General features: G+C 39.0%; 1 protein-coding gene across 13 annotated transcripts in view; it reads right to left on the reverse strand.

Annotated features, from left to right (window-relative positions):
- Window positions 1-22955, reverse strand: part of PLCB4 (phospholipase C beta 4) — a 381489-nt gene that overhangs the window by 44311 nt on the left and 314223 nt on the right. For all 13 annotated transcript variants that reach the window (XM_070485569.1, XM_070485568.1, XM_044747972.2 and 10 more), the window contains 8 exons: window positions 22819-22854; window positions 20268-20409; window positions 19532-19616; window positions 19062-19186; window positions 17081-17132; window positions 9197-9299; window positions 7097-7261; window positions 4503-4707 (listed from right to left, as the gene is read on the reverse strand). In XM_070485569.1, the coding sequence (XP_070341670.1) occupies window positions 4503-4707; window positions 7097-7261; window positions 9197-9299; window positions 17081-17132; window positions 19062-19186; window positions 19532-19616; window positions 20268-20409; window positions 22819-22854 (913 nt within the window). The remainder of the gene's footprint in view (window positions 1-4502; window positions 4708-7096; window positions 7262-9196; window positions 9300-17080; window positions 17133-19061; window positions 19187-19531; window positions 19617-20267; window positions 20410-22818; window positions 22855-22955) is intronic.

Here is a 22955-nt window from a genome sequence, read left to right on the forward strand (position 1 = left end):
TGAACTATAAAAGTTGGGACTTAATTAACTTTGTCAGGCATAAGAGGTCTTAATTCTGTAACTTGCGGAGTGATTTTGGATGAACTGACCCCCCTACAAAGCTAAAAAGAGGGGCCGGCCCCGTGGCCCAGTGGTTAAGTTCGCATGCTCTGCTTCAGCGGCCCAGGGTTTTACCAGTCTGGATCCTGGGCGTGGACATGGCACCACTCATCAGACCATGCTGAGGCAGCATCCCACATGCCACAACTAGAAGGACCCACAACTAAAATATGCAACTATGTACTGGGGGGATTTGGGGAGAAGAATAAAGAAAAACAAAAAAAGAAGATTGGCAACAGTTGTTAGCTCACGTGCCAATCTTTTTAAAAAGAAAGAAAGAAAAAAGCTAAGAAGATATAATTTACCAAATTACTTAGTGACTTGAAAAGGTGGATATTTTCCTTAAGATGTGATGCCAAAATTATTCAACAGGAACAGCACACTCTTCTTGCTGAGTAACACTAGTCTTTGAGGATGCACTCAAACATGCACCAGATCTTTTCCGTTTTAGCACCAAATACCCTGTTTCAGCTTCCTCAAAATGCATAAATAAGTCCAGCTGGCACTTTCCTTATCAAGGCCGTGGCCTGGGCTGCTTTCCTGGCTGGAGAGAAAGCCTGTCTACCTCTCTGCTGTGATGTATTATTCATCTTTCAAGGCCCCAATAGCTATTGAAGTCTCCCTCAGCCCCACTCCGATTAATCACTCCTTAGTTCAATGCTTCAAACACCCTCTGGCTTACGACACCTTGGGCATTTATATAAAGGTTACACTTATTTATGTATATGCATATACCTGGCTTATGTATATGTATAAGTGTACAAAGTTGGAAAATTCTTGAGGGTAAATGTACATGACTTCTTCAACTTTACATCTCTTTCCCAGGTCATTCACAGAGTAGGTACTAAATAATAATTGCTAAACACACCTTTTCCTTTGAGAAAAAAATCTTTAAATGAATACACCAATGAAATTCTGTTTTTACTGATTAAACTAGTAAAAGTTAACAAAAGTTCTATCTCATACGCTGCTGATGGGTTATTTGGCAATCTGTATCTACAGCTTTAAACATGTATACACTCCTTGATGCAACAAATCCACTTCCAAGAATCCATCTTCAGGAAACGATTATCAATATTTCCAAAGCTTAGACATAATATTGTTTTCAAGAAACAAAAATGGAAATGACTTCAACATTTACCAATAATAAATTATGGCATAAGTAAAATGGAATTCCATGCAGCCAATAAAAATATTTGATGACATGGGAAAATATTCTCCATTAAGTGGGGGGAGGGGGAGAGATTAACTCTCTGAAGTAATGAGTATGTACAGTAAGATCCAACTGAATTAAAAACAGAAGAAATGAGACTGGACGTAAAGGAACCAATATGGTTTAATGGAGTTCTCTCTGGGCAGTGGATTTATGGACGACCCTTCTTTCATTCTTGTGCTGTCAGAATCTCACTCTGATATATATTGTAGCTTCTTTACCTTTTACAGTATAGAATCTGCTACATGTATTTGTGGAATGAATGAATGAATCCCTATTATCCTTCTTTAGCCACATAAAAACCTGATGATGTATATTGACAGCTTTCTTTTTTTTCCCTAGAAAATGCTGGAGTGCAATGATGCAGAGTTTCATTTTGAACTTTTCCTATAGAAGCAACAAAGAACACCAATGTGCTAGGGAATAGGGACTCTACAGATTCTCCACTGCACTGGTTGAGCCCATAAATGTTCAGATCTGAATGTGGTAAGTTAGTTAAGTAGATGAAATATGAACACACTGTGTAAGTCAAGAGGCTGTAAAGAAGATCAGAAACCTGGAAAAAGGCAGTTCTTATATTCTTATTTTGTTATCTTCAGGTAAGTCCTTAAATAAACTCTTATAATGTCTGCCCTCAGTTTCTTCACATATAAAAGAAATGACCAGAGAATTCTGAATAAACCGTCTTTGAATGTCCAACACTGAAGTTAAGACTTCAATTTCAGAATCCCATCAATGATAATGCAATACAGAAATTTCAAATGCTTCTGATAAAAAGTAAGCAATTACAGGGGCTGGCCCAGTGGCACAGTGTTTAAGTTTATGCACTCCGCTTCAGCAACCTGGGGTTCACAGGTTCGGATCTTGGGTGTGGACCTAGCACCGCTTGTCAAGCCACACTGTGGCAGCATCCCATATAAAATAGAGGAAGATTACCACAGATGTTAGCTCAGAGACAACATTCCTCAAGCAAAAGAGGAAGACTGGCAACAGATGTTAGCTTACCAATCTTCTTCACACACACACACAAAAGTAAGCGATTACAATGACATGTTAGGAAAGAATACTGGCAACACTATTTTTAAAGAGATTAATTTGAGTGGCTGAGTGGTTAAGTTCGCATGCTCCGCTGCAGGCAGCCCAGCGTTTCCTCGGATCGAATCCTGGGTGCGGACATGGCCCCACTCATCGAGCCATGCTGAGGCGGCATCCTACATGCCACAACCAGAAGGACCCACAACTAAGAATATACAACTATGTACTGGGGGGCTTTGGGGAGAAAAAGGAAAAAAATAAAATCTTTAAAAAAAAAAGAGATTAATTTGAATCAATATGTATATAAATAGTGACACTGGTAATAAGCTACATTATAAATATAGGTATTTCTTGAGCATAAACCCACATATGGCCACATCCATTCTGAACAATGTCCTATTTCTGGACTCTATATAAAGTGCTTGACCCAAAGTAAGAGCTTAACAAACTATTTCTTTCCCTTTTCTATTCCAATAGCCCATTTCCCTGGAACGAATTACAGAGTTTCATTTGAAAAGTAACCCATGCAGAGGCAAAACTTTTAAGTCTTCTGCCGTATTTGTTTATAGAACTTTTTCTAAAATGTGTTAGGTTTTGGATACTGCCTGCTTTCTAAGCTCAAGTAGGTGGAACATGATTTAATTCATCTGCTGATGGCTCAAGGCCATCACGTGCTCCGACACACACTGCAGGTCTCCTGTCTTTTTTCTGATCCACTTACCCAGCCTCACAGCGCCCCTCCTAGCCTCTTTTCTGGGCTCTTATATCTGCTACTGTATGATGTAGCTTCTAATGGGCTTCCTTTTTTTATGAAAAACAAAGGAGAAAGAGGAAGGAGTCTTTCCTCTGTATTTTGTGAGTGAAAAATCTTTATGGCTTACTTTACTTTTTGAACCTACAATCAAGTGGCTAAAGTTGAGGATTAGTTGCAGAAAATCTGCCTTCCAGAGAAGCATTATGAAACACAAACAATTATTAAATTAAACTAACGTTATCAAAAACAAACAACAAAACAACCCCAAATTCCCCCAACAAAACTGTGATGTGTTTTAGTACCATATAGAAATGATACCTGTATCTATAGCCACACACACATGTGTGTACACATTTTTGAGCCTTGCTATGTCATATACTGTAATGGTGATCACTTCACAAGAATGTTGTGAAGGCCAGGAAATGAGGGGCTTGAGAGGTTAGGTCACTGTCCCAAGGTCACCCAGCCAGCAGTGAAGAGTTAGAATTTGAACCCTTGGTTAATTTGACACAATCACTCTGCTGTAGTGTTTCCTTATGGCTCCAGAGACTCTGGGAATATAGAGGATCTTTGTTTTCTTTTAATTGTCTTGCCTTAGGTGGGGGTTATAAAAAGTTAATATGTTTGGGTTTAAGCAAACTCTTATGATTGGTCCGGCTTTTGATTCCTCCCATTGGTTACCTTAGTAAAACCAAAGGTTGTCTTCTGTGGACTGACGACTGGGACTTTTTGTGAAATTGAACTCTATTGTGGATTTGGAAGAAAATCCAGGCATGTTGATAGGTGAGATCAATTTAAATCTTTTAATGATACCAATTGATATCTACAGTTCCACATTATTTATGTCCTTTCCCCCCTTTGAATGATGGTATTAAGTATATCCTTCACAAACATATTTGTAAAAATTGATAAACAACATAAAACTATAGTATTTTAAAATAAGAAAGAATCTTAATGATAGTATAGTCTTGCTCTTTCATTTCTTATGAGGAAACCTGAGGTTATTATTTATTCTTGATTTCTTTGAGGCTACAAGGGTTGACAGCAGTGGCAGGAACAGGCTTATTTATTTATTATTTTTTTAAGATTTTATTTTTTCCTTTTTCTCCCCAAAGCTGCTCGGTACATAGTTGTATATTCTTCGTTGTGGGTCCTTCTAGTTGTGGCATATGGGACGCTGCCTCAGCGTGGTTTGATGAGCAGGGCCATGTCCGTGCCCAGGATTCGAACCAACGAAACACTGGGCCACCTGCAGTGGAGCGTGCGAACTTAACCACTTGGCCACAGGGCCAGCCCCAGGATCAGGCTTATTTTTAACCACTGGTGAAATACTGTATAATCTTGTAAACTAGGACCTCATATACATATATATCATTTTCTGTACCCAAATGTTTAACTCACCTCCAAATCCATCAGGCACATATGTTTTAAGAACAATATTGCAGAAAATCGTTGGCAGTGATAGTGGTTTATTTCCCTCATTTCGAAGGGATATGTGCCGATAACCTGCTTGGAGGCCATCCAGTGGAAGAATCCTCTGGCCAATCAGCCTGTTGTTGTCATCATACACGGCTATTCTCAAGACTGCCAGGTCAGGGAGGATTACCTGCAAACAAAAAATGGTGCTTTTCATTGATTTTTGGAATACAGCTCCCAAGAACTGTATCTCTAGGAACCTGGACCATATCCACACTCCTCTTCACTCCTCCTTTATGGTGAAAATAAGCTCACGATCAATTTACATTCCTAAAGTGCACTGTATAAGCAACAGTGCCAAAGCCATTGGGAAAGGCAGTTGAACAGGTTTCCTGGAAATCGCCTCATTGAAAACTTTAGATGGAATGGATGTGAAAGATAACTAGTCGATCCTTTGTCATCTTTCCCCATCCTCACCCATGTAATGGATGAGCAAAAGGAAACCTTGAGAAATAAAGTGACTTTCCTTAATCTCAAAGATAGTGACACTGGGCATGGGAATCAGGCTCTTGACTTCTAATCCTGTGATCTGTCTACTATGTGGGTTGCCTCCGATATCGAGCTCGGCCTGTTTTTAAGAATATGGAAAGTATCTTTGAAGAAACACTCATGTATAAAAGATAATTTACATTTAAATTTGGACTCTCCCTTTTTCTTGCACTCCTCAGTTTTTAAGATATTTTGGAATATTAAATAGAGTAAGATGGGGCAGCTAAAAACATAACATATACCCAAGATATCTACTCTTGTAATCCCCAAAATGAATAAATGGACAGAGAATCTGAGCTCAGATAGCAGAATCCCTAATTCAGACATGAAATAGCAACATGACAAAAGAAAATCCAATGTTTTGAATTGGGAAAGCCTTTTCACTGAGTAAGACAAACGAAGACACCTTGACTGATTTGTGTACTGTGTCTAAAGCTAGACAATGGATTGGTTGCCCATTTGTGCCTGGAGGTTATAATTTAATTCCAACTTCATGCAGATGAAAAGGAGGAATCAGGGCTGACCCTGTGGCATAGTGGTTAAGTTCAGCGTGTTCCACTTTGGTGGCTGGGGTTCACAGGTTTGGATCCTGGGTACAGAACAATACCGTTTGTCGGCCGTGCTGTGGTAGTGACCCACATATAAAGTGGAGGAAGACTGACACAGATGTTAGCTCTGGGCTCATCTTCAGCCAACATCAGTCACTCTTTGTTCCTCATGTAATGAAAGGAGACTTACTTTGTGAGATTAGCTCAAAGAACAGAAATGATAACAGGAAAAAAACAAAGTTAAGAGATTCGGTATCAATGAATGAAAGGCAATTTAACTTCTGCAGAACAGTGAAGGACCCAGAATTGCATCCTGCTTCTGGGGGCAGTAATATCACAGGTAAAAACCAAGTCTGATATTTCCTTACTCATCAAAAACAAAGAATGCCTGAAGTCAACTTGCTGAATTTCTAGAGATGGGTATAGGGATCATTCATTATGCTAAAGAACACTGGTCATACTGACAACAGATCCACTATAACAAATTGGAAAAGGCTGGGAAGAAAAAAAGACAAGCCACAGCTGTGTATTCTATACTCTGATGTAGAACAGAAGGTGACACTGGGGGGTGTTGCATGGATCACAGAATTCACATCACAGGGAGAGCCTAAATTTCAAAATGGCTTGAACTACACTGATCTTCTGTAATCTGGTTTCTGTAAACCAGTTAGCCTATTCTGAAGTTGATAATCCCTATTTTTGTTAAGATAAGAAGCCAATTATCTGTGTTGCATGACATACAAATGGCACAGAAACACCTGGAAAACCTGTGCCTAGAGACGCAAGAAACCATTTTGGTCAGGATAATAGAACAATTGAGAGAGAAAAACAGATATTCTTGGATACAGTACTGCCAATGCATGGATTTTTCAATACCTCTTCAACTCACAAAAGAGAAACAAAGAGAAAAAATGACTACAAGATAAAAAACTGCATCAGTAGAGAGAATGACTGTGATTGGTCTTAGGATCAAGGTATATATAGTACTGGGGGAAAAAACCCAAAAACAGCACATGAAGCATAGAATCTGTGGGTAGCAACAGGTACCACACTTACGGGAGGCACAGGACAATAACACTGACCCATTTAAGGACATTTATTGGCCTTAGTTTTTGGTGCAACACCCTCCCTGTCCTCGTGGCTAAAGGAACAGTGTGAGTTCCTAGCTGCTGCCAGGACAGGGAAGAACTCCCCAATGTAGGATGACCACCAGTGAGGACATATCCTAAGTAGACCACAAACCTGGAACTTGGGTGTTGCCATGTAGGAGGTGGGTTCCTCCAAGGAGGAAAGGAGAGCCCAAACGAGAACAGGGACAAACAGAAACAACAATCATACGACAGCTACAGAACTTATCCAATAGAAAAGGGAAAAAGAAGACACTTTGGGGTGAATAACTGTCCCCATATCACACAGTGTCTATGCACTAAAATGTGGCTCCCAAGTTAACAGAGTGAGTCTGACACATTGAAAATGTCCTACCTTCCGAAATACAAATGATTCTTCATTGTAAACTGGATTGAGTCCATTGTTCATCACCATGCGAGTTCGGAACTCCTTACGTATAGTGTCCGTGGGCAACCCATACATGTCAACTTCTACATATGTGCCAATTTTCTTGTCTGACAAGAACTGACCGGATATGACCTGCAGCATCACAGAAATAAGATGAGAGAGAAGTGAAGTCTCTGTAATAGTCAGTTGCAGAGAATAATGTGGAAGAAATTCTCTGTTCATCTTTAGAAATTTTATTCTCTATGGAAACAATGTATTCATTCCTTATTTAAACTAAAACATCATTGAGTGACAACCATATGCAAAAAACTCTTCCAGGCAGAGGTTCTACCTTTGATAACTGTCTAGAAAAAGAAAGAGGGAAATATATATAAATCATATAATACAGAGAAGTAGTATCCACAGCATCTTCATTTCACCTAACTGGTCACATCTACGAAATGAAGTGATAGGTTCAAATATGCCCTAGGACGCCTTCATAGCTCCAAAATTGTCATACCACACTTTTACTTAATTCTTTTAAAAGTCTTGAAAAGAGACACACAGAAAGAAAAGCAATTGCTAAAATGTGCCTGTTATTCTTTAATAATATTGACACTGGTCAGCTATGATGACAGTATTATTTTTTGTAAAGACTAGCATTAAATTCTATCTATTATAAAGCTACAGAGGGACTTTTTTATTTACTTTCCAAATGACTGTAGCCATTTATTAGGTTTTTTCTCACATTCTCTAATAGCTAATAATTTTGAAACAGTTTTTTGAGATAACTAACATACAATAAACTGTACCTATTAAAATGTACAAGATCAGTTCTAACACATGAGCACATCTGTGAAACTATCACCACAATTAAGACAACAAACATTTCCATCCCGCTCAAAGTTTCTTTGTGTCCTTTTATAATCCATCCTTTCCTCCATCCCTATCTAGAGGAAACCCGATTTACTTTCTGTCACTATATATTAGTTCGCATTTTCTAGAATTTGTATAAGTGGAATCATATAGTAGGGTTTTTTTTTTCACTAATAAACTTAGTTTTCTACAGCAATTTTAGGTTTAGCAATTTTAGGTTCATAGTAAAACTGAACAGAAAGTAGAGTTCTCATATAACACTGTCTCCAGCCTCAGTCTCCCTGACTGTGGGTATCTTGCACCACAATGGTACATTCACTACAACTGATGAAACTACAGTGAAATATCATTATCACCCGAAGTCCACAGTTTACATAAGCGGTTACTCCTAGTGCTGTATATTCTATGGATTTGGACAAATGTATAATGACATGTATCCACCATGTAGTGTCATACAGAATAGTTTCACTGCCCTAAAATCCTCTGTATTCTGCCTATTCATCCCTCCTCCTCGTAACCTCTGATCTTTTTTTAGTGTCTCCATAGTTTTGTCTTTTTCCAGAATGTCATATAGTTGGACTCATACAGTATGCAGCTTTTTCAGATTGGCTTCTTTCACTCAGTAATGTACCTTTCAGTTTCCTCCATGTCTTTTCAGGACTTGAGTGCTCATTTCTTTTTAGCACTAAATAAGATTCCATTGTCTGGAGGTACCAGAGTTTATTTATCCATTCACCTACTGAAGGGCATCTTGGTTGTTTCCAAATTTTGGCAATTATGATAAAGCTGCTACCAACATCCTGTGTAGGTTTCACTGGGGACATAAGTTTTCAATTCATTTGGGTAAATACCAAGGGGCATTATTGCTGGATCATAGGGTAAAAGCGTGCTGAGTTTTGTAAGAAACTGCTAAACTGTCTTCCCAAGTGGCTGTCCCATTTTGCAGTCCCACTATCAATGAATGAGAGTCCTGTTGTCCCACATCTTCTAGTAGGTACTTTTTTCATCTGACGTCTTTCACTAAAAGTAGTTAACTTTACTAGTGAAAAACAAATTGTATCTCAAGAAAAAAGGGGGAATTTTAAGTCAAAGTTGAGGGCAACACATGGATCTTGCAACTTGACATTAAATATTTTAATTGTGATTTCTTAACACTTTTCCAAACCATCAGCATACATGTTTATACTGTTCTGTGAGGAGCAGGAGCCTTACCTGCACTGAGCAAGTGGCTGCAATGACCCCATCGACAGGAGTTTCAGAGAAGGGATCAAATGTTCGATCGGGCCGTCTCATGAAATCTGGTTTGAGAAGGTACCTGGTGGGACAAAGCATAGAAGCAATTTTATTAGTTGCTTTTACAAAGACTAAAACAGTCACTATCTGAGACACTGAATACTTCTTTTTCCCCATCTCTAACTTAGGAGCTAGGCTTTTAGGCAGAGGATCCTAAGGACTGAAGGGAATATCCCTGCCCATCAATAATCCTAAAGAGGAGCAGGGAAGAAGAAATGTTCTCCAGATGCCAGGCTCAGTGACACCCAGGACTTTCGATACTGTCATCTTCTCTTGAATTTATTTATGCCGTGGACCTCTTTAGACACTTTTCTTATGTGCATACAGTAAAATACAAAGAAAACAATGAAAAAGCAATTACATGGGCTATAGTTATCAAAACATGGAAAACATATATTTTACTTCTTTATTGTGTTTTAATTAATGCATTAAATTATGAGATCTAATGGCAAATTTGACAATTACCATAGTTTCAAAGTGCATAAAAATATTTTGAGAGATCTGTAACAACAGTAATGAGATATGAAAATATCTGTGACATACTGGTGTCAGAGTCACAGGTACCACTAGTATTACTGTGGGTTGTTGTCTACGTTCACAATCAAAGGAAATGCAAAATTTCAGTTAGAGGTTGGTGAAAATAAAGATGCAATTATTTCTTTATTTCTAGCCATGGTAATTAGGCAAGAAAATAAAAGAAAAGGTATCCAGATTGGAAAGAAGTAAAACTATTTCCATTTGCAGATGGCATAATCTTGTATATAGAAAATCCTAAGGAATCCACTAAAAAGCTATCAGAACTAAAAAAATGAGTTCAGCGGGGTTTCAAGATACAAAATAAACATACAAAATCAATTTTATTTCTATACACCAGTAACAAACAAACCAAAAATGGAATTAAGAAAACAACTCCATTTATAATAGCACTGAAAAGAATAAAATACTTGGGAATACATTTTTTAAAGTGAGTGCATATACTTGGAAAACTATAAAACATTGTTGAAAGAAATTAAAGAAGATTTAAATAAATGGAAAGACATCTTGTGTTCACAGATCAGAAGACTAAATATCGTTAAGATGGCACTATTCCCTAAATTGACACAAAGATTCAATGCAATAGCTATCAAAATCTCAGCTGGCTTCTTTGTAGAAACTGCAAAGCTGATTTTAAAATTTATATGGAAACTCGAGGACCAAGAACAGTCAAAATAATCTTTAAAAAGAAGAACAAAGTTGGAGGTCTCACGTTTCTCAATTTCAAAACTTTCTACAAAGCGAGAGTAACCAAAACAGTGTGGTACTGGAAAAAGATAAACACATAAATCAATGAGACAGAATTGGGAGACCAGAAATAAATTCATGTATCTATGGTCAACTGATTTTTGATAAGGATGCCAAGACCTTTCAGTGAGGTAAAGAATAGTCTTTTGGGGCCGGCCTGGTGGCGCAGCGGTTAAGTGTGCATGTTCCGCTTCTCAGCTGCCCGGGGTTCGTCAGTTCGGATTCCGGGTGCAGACATGGCACCGCTTGGCAAAAGCCATGCTAAGGTAGGCGTCCCACATATAAAGTAGAGGAAGATGGGCATGGATGTTAGCTCAGGGCCAGTCTTCCTCAGCAAAAAGAGGAGGATTGGCAGTAGTTAGCTCAGGGCTAATCTTCCTCAAAAAAAAGAATAGTCTTTTAAACAAATGGTGCTTGGAGTGCTAGACAGCCACATGCAAAAGAATAAAACTGAACCCTTTCCTTACATCACAAACAAAAACTAACTCAAAATGGATCAAACAACTAAATGTAAAAGCTATAACTATAAAACGCTTAGAAGAAAACATAGAGATAAATCTTAGTGACAAGATTTGGCAACGGATTCTTCGATATAATACCAAAAGCACAAACAACAAGAGAAAAAATAGATAAACTTGAGATTTCATCATAAAAACTTTCATGCTGCAAAGAATACTATCAAGAATATGGAAAGACAAGCCACAAAATGGGAAAAAATATTTGCAAATCATACATCTGATAAGAGACTTGTATCTAGAATATATAAAGAACAAATAACCCAGTTAAAAAATGGGCAAATGATCTGAATAGACAGTTCTTCAAATAAGATACACAAATGGCCAATGAGCGCTTGAAAAGATGCTTAGTATCTTTAGTCATCAGAGAAATGCAAATCAGAACCACAATGAGATACCACTATACACACACTAGGATGGCTATAATAAAAAAGTCAGATAATAGGAAGTGTTGACAAGGATATGGAGAAACTGGAACCCTCAGACCTTGATGGTGGGAATGTAAAATGATGCAGCCACTTTGGAAAACAGCATGGAGTTCCTCAAACAGTTAAACATAGAGTTGCCATATGATCCAGCAAGTCCACTCTTAGTTATATACCCAAGAAAAGTGAAAGCATATGTACACACAAAAACTTGTACATGAATGTTCATAGCAGCATTATTCGTAATAACCAAAAGATAGAAACAATTCAGATGTCCGTCAACAGATGAATGGATAGACAACATGTGGTATATCCAGACAACGGAAAATTATTCAGCAACAAAAAGAAATAAAAAGTACTGATAGATTCTACAACACGGATGAACCTTGAAAATATTACGCTAAATGAAAGAAGCCAGTCACAGAAGACCACATATTATATGAATCCATTTATATGAAATGTGCAGAATAGGCAAACATATAGTGAGATAGAGTAGAAGAGCAGTTGCTTGAGGCTGGGGTAGGGGGCAGGGGATATTGGGAGGTGATAACTAAAGGGTATGAGATTTATTTTTTGAGGTGATGAAAATGTTTTTAAATTGGCCCCAACGACACAATGTCTGCCCCTTGTGCCCACTGGGTATAGTCACAAAATCATACCTCAACCAGATTCCATAACTTTCCTGAAACTTGTGTCAAAGAACTTTATCTCTCTAAAAAAATAGTTTTTTATTGTTAGAAATAACTATAAGCATAGATAGAAAAATTCCATATTAATATGAACAGTATATAGAGGAAAATAAAAGTACTTTCCCCAAAACTATAGGTTTGCTTTTAAATGTAAAAGCATCAAAATTGGGGGGATCAAATCTTTCATATTCCTTAGTAGCATAACTTTTACTAATTTCAACACTAGATGATGTCAAATTTATTACTATCTTTTAAAATAAACCAAAAAGGAATCCTGAGGCATGATATTTTTCCTTAAAGTGTACAGTGATGTTTTTTGGTTTTGACAAAGTTGCCATTCTTTGCTATATTCTAAGTCTGAGCAAAAAGTGTTAAAAAATAACCCCACATTTGACTTGGATGGAATCATCAATAAAGCACCTCTGAGGGACAACACTGATTTTTACATCAAGGATATAGAGAGTTTACAGAATTGTGCAAATATTAAAGATGATTTTGAACATTCACCTGTCTCCAAGAGAATGCAACCCAAAATATTTATATAAAAGCTCTCCAACTGCATAGAAGATATTGCCTTCTACATTCATACAGTTTTAGAGTGGGATCTTTTTTTGTGGCTAGTGCCAGCCACTGGAAAACATGACATAGGAAAAGCTCAAGACTGAGGACGGAAAGCAGGTGAATAATGACAATGCTACACACACTTCTCCAAGGGAAGCCTACCAGCTTGGTCTGGCAAAGTATCAGTCATCGGCTGTAAGGGGAGGGAACAGATGATGGTTCTGGCTTTCACAAGAGGGGAAGCATTTGGTTTCCAGCTGTGTGAAATGAGGGATTATGCCTCCTGAGAAAGGTGGGGACTCTGGGATTCCTATAGGACTATAGGCATCTTTCCAGTCCAGAACCTCCTTGGGGGGTGGCTGTCCAAAGATTCAGCATTCCCCAGCCCCCTCAGTCATTTCTGAAGGGTCGGGAGCCCCTTCTCACCAAAAATAGAGAAATGCGGTATTGATGATGTCGTGGTGTCAAAAACATTATTCTGTATTCCCTGCTTTCATAAGTGCTTAGGAAGAAAACTAATCTGTGAAAGAGTGAATTGATCTAAAATAAGAAATACCAAGGGAAAAGGACAAGAAACCTAATGCTCTAAAGCAGGAAGCCTTCAGTGTCACGTGTTCATTTTATATACTTAAAAAATAGAAGAGAACATGTAGAAGTTTGACAGGACCACAAGGTAAGCCCTGGCTCGGGGCTGACACTTAGCCAACTTGTCTTGAAGGAGTAACTGTTCTGGGCCTGAGGTGGCCTGTGGATGCTGCAGAGACTGGGGACAGCCTGGATGGCTGTGCAGGTCCAGGGGCTCCAGGTATCCGTGGGGAAGCTGAAGCTGGAGCCCAGTGCCAGAGCTGGTTTTATGGGTATGGGACCTGTGCAGCTGCATAGGACCCCAAACTGAGAAAGGCTCCATGCTTGATCTAATACTCCCAGCCACTGTTTTGATATTCTTTTTTTTTTTTTGAGGAAGATTAGCCCTGAGCTAACTGCTGCCAATCCTCCTCTTTTCGCTGAGGAAGACTGGCCCTGAGCTAACATCCATGCCCATCTTCCTCTACTTTATATGTGGGATGTCTACCACAGCATGGCATGCCAAGTAGTGCCATGTCCGTACCCGGGATCGGAACCAGCGAACCCCAGGCCGCTGAAACAGAATGTGTGCACTTAACCACTGTGCCACCAGGCCGGCCCCTGTTTTGATGTTCTTAATAATTTATGAAGAATGAGTCCTTTGTTTTCATTTTGCATTGGGCCTTGCAAACTATGTAGCTGGTCCTGTCTAATGTTCTTTGGTACAGGAAATGAATTCATTCCAAGCATCCAGGTCTGTGTGGTGGATGTGTGCATAAGCCAAAGCCAACGGCAAGTGGAGGGATCCAAGGGAACCTTGTAGAGCCTCGGAAGGCAAGGGAGAGAGAGAAGAAGGCCCTCAGCCAGGGAGGTGGACAGGAGCCATAAGAATCAGAGGGTAGAGTTATAAGGAAGTACATCTTATTTCATCACCCCTAAGGTGCCATCAAGTGTTCAACACCCCATTATTTATTTACCAGCAAGAAAGCGAAATGGCTGCTAATTATAACCCCAAGATGTATGGATTTTAAGACACATTTCAATTTGAGAAAGTTATAAGTGTACATCTTTGAATCATAAAACATCATACTATTTTGATATCAATCATTCAGTTTCTTCGGAAAGCCTAAAAAGACTTGAGAAATTAAGTTGCTCTATTTCATTTCCTTAGGAATTACAGAAATGCCTCCCATTTTTCCATCATTAAAAACAAGCCTGTTATAAACTACTGCTCACTTTCTTGGTAAATATCACACTTCCTGAGCTGAATGGTGTGATCTCCCAAAAGATTGGCCCACAGAGCAGACCAGGATTCCCAGGTAGGTTTCTGACATTTGGTTACTGTTGCTAAATTTGAGGGATGTATGAGCGCTCTGCATACTGATGTTCTGTATAAAATAGCTATCATTTGCCACCATAGGCCTGAAAGGCACAGAACGCCTCTTTATAGAAATGCAGCCCTCACACAGAGCCCACAGATTTTTTTAAATGCCCCTGCAAGTGGGTGGGAGAATGACTAGGGCAACGCAGTGAAAACCATGGAGCTCCCTGGATGCCCTTGCTCCGTGGGAACACGTCCTGTGTGGCTAGCCCCGTATCTACCAGCTACCACTCCTCCGTCACCAAGGGTCACAGAGCACACAGGTGAGAAAGATTTCTTCTCTATTCCCTGTCGGTGACAAGCTTTGCCTCCAGGCTGAGCATGGGGAAAAGGAGGAGGGAAGAGGGAGACACGAGACTCTGAACAATACTGTCAATGCCTCTTACAGTTGGGCTGCTCCACTGAACATCACATTTTTCAGTCCCTCTGGTGGGACTTAGGCTTTCGCTTGGAGCACATCAGCACAGAATTCAGGCTAACGTAGCACTGTCCTTGTTTGTGAAGATATTTCAAAACAAACAATGGTGCAGAAAGTAAGACGCTGAGCATGCGAACTATGGCAAAACGAAAACTCCTGAAAAGAAACATAACGAACGCATACAACTCCTGTCGGGACCTCTTTTACCTGGAAACAATTACCCTCCCTGTGCCAGTCTCAGCCATCAGGCTGCTGAGGCAAGAATGGAAAGGCTCCTTTAGTGTCCTGGCCACAGCGAAGGTTCCGAGGGGGACGCACAGTCAGGCCTGACATGGCTGGTATGAACCGTGAGGGCTGGGCGGTCTCCCCGGATTCCTTAAAGGCCTGGTTTGAACAGAGTGCTCAGTCATCTTGCCTGGTGTGTGTGTGTGACTGACCATAAGGTCTTAAGCTTTTCTTAAACCTCACTTTTCATAGAAACTTGCAGCTTAGGCAGTACTTTCATACACATTCCTGTTCATCCTTACTGTGGCATCAGGACGAACTCGAGTGATGCTGATAGCTGTTACTGCCTTCATTTTATCAAGCAGAAAATCGAGGTTCAGCATCGCACACACCTGCCCAGGGCAACAAGGATGCAGCATGCAGAGCATGCAGAGGAGCTGGGGCTCCAATCCGGGCTTCAGAATCAAGCCGAAGGCTTTTCTCTCCACCCCACAGCTGTCCCCTGGGGCCTCGCTGCCTGAGCCCACCGCTGGGCGTCTATCCACCAATTTACGTGCACAATCTCCTGGTTATGAACACTTGGCATTAAATAACAAAACAGCTTTAAAAAATTCTAAAATGTGTATTTGGCTGTTTTCTTTTAAACCACATAGTTTTTATTTCTGTTTTCCCCAGTTTTATTGAGATCGAATTGAGACGTAACATTGTATTAGTTAAGGTGTACATTTTTTATTTCTTTCAGAACGCACAGCAGAGGAAAATGCAGTGTATCCTCCAGTGATGTGCATGGCGGGTGATTCGGGTCGCAGGGCCGTCGTCACCCATGTGTGTAGTTACGCTGGCAGAGAACCATCTGGCAGGCAGGAAGAGGAGAGAGCGTGCACTTTGAATCTGCGACTGCTGAAAAATTTTACCTTGACTGGCTGTTTTTAGTGATGAAAATTAGACATTCACCCAGGGAGGCCAACAACTCCCCAAGACTAGCATTGTTGGGATAGGATGGTACCTGCTCAGTTAATTTAGAGGCCTTTGCCTAGTGGTTTGGGATTATTTACCTGAAGAGGGTAATAACATTAACAGATGCATGGAGAAAAATAGCCATACGGTTTTTTTCATCTCTATAGAATTTTAACTTCATATTTTCATTTAAACGTTCAGCATTTCAGCAGAATTAACATTTCCTATATCACTACTCAGTTCACACTTTAAAGAATGCTATTTAAGTAAACTAGAACAACATCCATAGCATTATTTTCTTCTATTTACAAGACACACGAAACAATCAAGAGAGGATAAAGCTTTCTTCCTAGCTGTTATTAAATTCAACTTGACACCCGTAACTTCATTATATATTAAATCAACTTCATTCCTCTACTTGTCATAGGTAAAATACATATATTTTATGTCTATGTCTCCAGTTAATGTCCAAATGAGCAGGGATCATTATTTGTTATAGCTATAAAAACCTGCCCTGTTGAATTTAAAGTGAGAGAATTAAACTGTATATGATAAATGCTTATCTTGGGGTTAACTTTTTTAAAAAAAGTCTGCTTACTAAAACTGGGGTAGATGAAGAATGTATATTTGCAAATATAATCTATCTGGGGATTTCATTCATTTCTGTCCCATCCCTCAAACTCAGCTTAAATTCAGCAGCCCCTAACTAAAAAACGACACTGTTTCATTATAGCTGTAGTATGGGGTTCTGGAACACGGTGACAACAGTTTAAATCACATTACTCACCCGCAGGATCCATTATACTCAAATTTTCCCTGATTCAATTGCATCGCTAAATCTGTCAAGAGACAAAAATAATTTAGTATCTCGTGTCCCTGGACAAAGAAGATCACGACGGGGTAATTTTAAACATTGGAAACCAGATACCGATCCTAGGCCGAAAGGTCCTTTTTAACACTACAAGGTACTTCTGGGTCTGTTTAGAGCATACAACTCTCTTCAGGCTGAAATGATCTCATCTTTAATATAAATTAAACATAAAATGTGTTCTCACAAAGATCATGCTAGAATTGCTTTAACAATTGGATTCAATATATGAGTCATACGATTGTTCAATTAGTGTTGAGTGCAGATGTCCAACCTGATACAGTTGGAGAGGATGTGCCTTCTGACCCCAGAGGAAGGGTACGCTGGAGATACCCAGTAGGGTCATGTGAATATAAAACTCGATTAAAAAGAATAAAAAATAAACTAGACAAGTATCATGTAAAAATTGGTGACTTGGGGAGAATTCTTCTAGTGGGGTCTACACTGGCAGGACATGGCTTATGACTTTTCTCTTGCAGGCAGACACAATCTTCTTTCTTCTCATCAGCAAAAGAAATGGGTAAGCTGATGGATTTTTTCCTTCTTCAAAATGTTGTGGTGAAATCTAACACTATGGAATAAAACATAAGCTGACCTAGTGAATAAACTCCTCTAGGATCATTTAATCCCTACAACGGACTCACTGACAACTGAGAACACAACTTGACCCCTTTTTTAAGTAAGTAAAATAAGTGCCTCTTTGTTTAGTTTGTCTCTGCTAGAAACACTCTGGGATGGTACTGGTACCCGGTTTTGGTTTAGTGGAGCAAGGACTGAGGGGGACACTGGTGGTCCTGGAGGAGGCTCTACCAAGGGGTGAGGAATGTTATCAGTTCACATTCATGCCAAAAGGATGAAAGTCAAAGGAACTTACAATCAGTCTAGACAATAGGGAGAAAGGTGGATAGAGATTCTCAAAGGATGGTGGATGGTCTAGAAAAGGAAAATATTCCCAAATTGGGAAACATGGAAGGTACCCTGATATAGCAAAGAACTGAACAAGAAAAGGGTTTTCTGTTTTGTTTTGTTTTATTAATTTTAAGGACTATTCTTGGAACTAACCATAGAAAGTGAATAGATTTTTGTGGCGTATTTCTCACCTGTTTTAGATAAGCTACCAGAGCCCATTATTTTCCTATCTGTAATCTTAAAATTGTGCCCCTGGGCTCTTAGGATCCTTTACCAGACCTAGTGATATGTTGATGGCTGTCACTGCAGCTCCCAAAGGGTTCTGCATGGCCTCTCCTACTTTCCAAGCAAGCCATGAAAACTTTACAAAATGTTTTATGCATTCATAAAAATTGACTTCTCTCCTTGCAGGGAAAAAAAAAAATCATTATATATTGGAAATCTGCCTTTGAGGACACTTTGGAGGACCAAGTTATAAATTAGTACCTCTAAGAAAATGTAACTCCTTCCACACCATTTTAGCAAAGTCTGCTCCATAATTTCTGCGCTTTTATGGTGTGGTGCCACTGTGTTGCTGACATCTGCTGAATGTTAACAGTGGGAAGGGTACTTTCCAAGGGAAAAATGAATCATAGTTATTGTACACAGATACTCAAATTCTTCTCATTTAATTCTGTTTCTGGAAATGAAGATAAGTTTGATCCAAAGGAAGAAAAATTAGAAATATTTTGGAATGGGGGGCAATGTTTAACAGATTAGTCATGGTATTTTCAAAAGGAAATTCAATTTAAATCAAAATATATTTCCTTCTACCATTGTTTTATTGCTTTGAGTTTTTAATTTCTCACCATTATGTAAATCCAACAACATGTTGTTTTGCCATATGTCTGCTTCCTTTAAAAAATGCCCACAGCCAACCGATGGCTACTCTTGGCACCATCCTGTCAAAGTGTTCTCGTGGAATTCGAGGTTACTGGACATCAATTCCTACCTGGGGTTTGATAGTTCAGTGAAACCATCTGGCAGCCAGCGTTCCAGAAAATCTGAGGCATGTAATTACTGGAATCGACTCGGCCTCCCTTGGGGTAAATACGACTCATTTGTCGTTTGTTATAACTGTGTAACTTATTAAGGAGAATGGAAAAAAGAATATTCTGGCAGCATAAATAAACAACAAAGAGCTAAAACAACAAAGGTCTAGACCAACAATGATAAACACGCAGACAAGAGGGAGCAAATTCACATTTGTAAATGATGCTTCAGAGAAAAACTACAGTTCACTGTGTGGATGATAACAACAATTCTCATTTGGGCAGATTTTCACAGCTGCTGTGGTCTTTCACACATATTATTTTATTAGCTCTACAACTACAATTATATATGAACCATTTATCTACGTTAGAGACTCCCACCAAACCAAAAGTGCACCAACCACTTATTCCACTTAACACACAAGGATACTTCACAAATTCAATCGCATGTGTCTTCAGGTAGCCTAGACCGACTGACTCATTAAAAGAAGACATGTTATAATGAATATTGCGTTCTGTAAAGAAAAAAAAGATGCACTCAGAAACCCTGCCATCAACCCTCCCAGAAAGACAGGCAATAAATATAATTACACCCTGAACCATGAGGCTTTGGAGGCAGGTGTGCCATTATCATATCAGCAGCTCCTACTTTCATTAATGTCCTGGGGATGGAGACAGCTGACTTAAAAAAAAAAGTGTGATGAATTAAATTTGGAGTCATTAAACAAATTATGTATACACCAACTGCCACACACAGCCATCCCTGAAATATGCATATTTGATGATGAGGAGGAGGAGGAGGAGGAGGATGGGTTCTCCAGCCCAGAAATGATTATGGAAAGTTTAAAAACACTTTATACATTTTTGGAGACCAGCTTTTGATTAAAAGAGGTCTAAATGAAAGTATATCTAAAATGCAAGAGGCTACATGCTTTGAGTGCTAACAAATCCACAGTCTCTCAGAGCCACCCTGTGGATAACGGAGGGAATGCTACTGCATGCCCAAAATGTGGTTACGTTATGGTCTGTCAAACAAAAACAAGGTGAGGTGAGCAGCCTCATGTCCAGAAAAGAAAATCCCAACACAACAAGTCAGATCAGAGCTCATCAGCATAACAGCAGAAAAGCAGACAAAAAAGGCAACCGCATTTAACCTGTGGTGTTACCTTCAGCGACATGGAAACCTTGAAATTTCACGGGCTGTGCATAGTTGATCATTGTGGACAGATAGGGATGGATGTTAGTGGTAGCACCCACGTATTTATAGGACGCCATCCACGCCTGCTCATCTTCTACAGTAACCAGGCCCTACAAGCACAATGAAGGGACAGGCATGTCAAGACTTCAGCCAGGCTCACAGAGTCATGCTGCAGACTTCTTCACTAACGATCATTTGCACACACACAAATTGAAAGATGACGACCTTTTTCTTTCTCAGTGATGCTAAGGATAATTTTAAAAGTTAATGCCTATTATACCACCAAATAATGCAAAAGGAGATGATAAAATATTAGGCTTATCTTACATTGTTTGGACATCTTTTAGATTTTTGAAGGTCTTTAAAATGTTCAAGAAACTATATTGAATATTAGCACAGCAATGCTATGAAATCTATAATGGGTACTGTCATCCATATTTTCACAAATGGAGGCAAAGTCAAAAACTGACTCTCCAACTTGAGTGTGCATCAGAATCACCTGGAGGGTTTGTTAAGACAGATTCCTGAGCGCCACTCACACTTTCCGATAAAGTGTGTCTGGAGAATGGCCCAGGAGTTTGTATTTCTAACTAGCTGCCAAGTGCCGCTGCTGGGGCTGGTCTGGGGACCACAATCTGCTTAACACTGCTCTAGAATTTAGGCCCCAAACAGAAGTAATTTATGGTATTCAAAAAAAAAAATGCTTATTTTTGGGGGCTGGCCCAGTGGCGCAGCAGTTAAGTGCACATGTTCCACTTCGGTGACCCTGGGTTTGCTGGGTTGGATCCCAGGTGCAGACATGGCACCGCTTGTCAAGCCATGCTGTGATAGGTGTCCCACATATAAAGTAGAGGAAGATGGGCATGGATGTTAGCTCAGGGCCAGTCTTCCTCAGAAAAAAGAGGAGGATTGGCAGCAGTTAGCTCAGGGCCAGTCTTCCTCAGAAAAAAGAGGAGGATTGGCAGCAGTTAGCTCAGGGCTAATCTTCCTCAAAACAAAACAAAACAAAAGCTTATTCTTAAAATAATCTGAGAATTCATTACATAGGACACATTGAAATTGCATTATTTTGCATGGAGGAAAAAAGAAAAATTATTTTAGTTCATTTCTTGGTAAATCAGAACAAAACGCATAAAATCAATAACAAAAATAACACCTCAAAAGTGATCAACATTTTGTTGAGAATTTTGAAGAGCTAAATTCCTCCATAGATTGAACACAGGTGGATAAACTGCCTGGTCACATGAATGAATTCAATAGTTAAAAAATGGTCAGACTGCTTTACCTGATGACTTAACAATCTGAGCATTCTAAATCATCAAGCTGATTTAGCCTGAGAGAAATAATCAAATAATGTGATTTGCTTTTTCAAAAAAATCATTTCTTTATATGTCCTGAATGCCCGAATAAGGGCAGAGGCCATGTCAGATTTCTTTCTTGTGTGTTTAATGATAATGAGTAACACCAGTACCACGTGCTGGGTAGCAGACTGAATTCTTGCATGCACAACCTCATTATTGTCAGTAATCATGTGTAGTAAGGATTAGAATCCTACTCACTGACTACTTGAGAAGATTGAGGCCTTGAAGATTAAAATAACTCGGTCATGGCTGCTTAGCTAATAAACAGCAGTAACCAAATGTCAACCTGTGTTTTGTTGGCTCCAATATCTTATAAAATTCTAATAGAAGAGAATTTCACAAACATCATGGGAGAGGATTGAGAGCAGACTTATCCATAATTATTCCAAACAATATTTAGACAGTAAGAAGATAGGGTCTTGCTCCAAATAAGATAAGACCCCATAGACAGAAAGATAGTATTTTCTGAAGCTCTGAATTATGGGAATCAAATTACAAAGCACATTTCTGTCTGTGACTGCCATCAGTCTCACCCTTGTAATAAACCACGTACATTTACTAATTCAAACCACTTTGATATCTGGAAGATCTTTGAAGAGGATAAAAGAAACTGAAAATGTAACTTCACTTTCCTTGTAACACAGTCAATACCTAATAATGTCAAATAAAACTCAGAATGTCTGCAACGTGAAAGTAACTAAGCATCTTTCAGAAGGACAATGCAGTCAGAACCATGATCACCTTTCTATTTCACTATGATATCAATTTGAAGACATATTAGGTCATTTTTATTTTCAAATTCAATGTGTTGATGATTATATACTCCTATTCTAGGAATAAAATCTCTAATTCTAACTTAAGAAAATGCCTTACTGTGCTAAACACTTACTTTTAGGAAAATCATCTTATTCACTTGCCCTGGTTCTGTAATTTTACCAGGATTTAATCATTTCCTCACTGTGATTAATTCCTTCTTTTAAAGACTCTTATAATTAGATGCATCAACTATGTAAATATTATCCCCATAAAAAGTAAGCTTGACATTCCATGGGATAGGGAGAAGACAGAATAACAACACTTAGTATAAAATGTTCAATATTAGAGGGCCACATATGGTGTCTCATAATGAAAACAAAAAACACAGGAAAATTATATTACCTTTTTGTTGTTTTCATGTTCAAGGTCATCTGAAGCCTAAATTAGAGAAAGAAAATAATTAATTTACTTCTCTAAAGGGAAAAATCTCAAATTTACTAGCCATGCATATGTAAATACTTAAAAAAAATCTATAACCT

The sequence above is a fragment of the Equus asinus genome, chromosome 15, assembly GCF_041296235.1.
Source record: "Equus asinus isolate D_3611 breed Donkey chromosome 15, EquAss-T2T_v2, whole genome shotgun sequence".
NCBI lineage: Eukaryota > Metazoa > Chordata > Mammalia > Perissodactyla > Equidae > Equus > Equus asinus.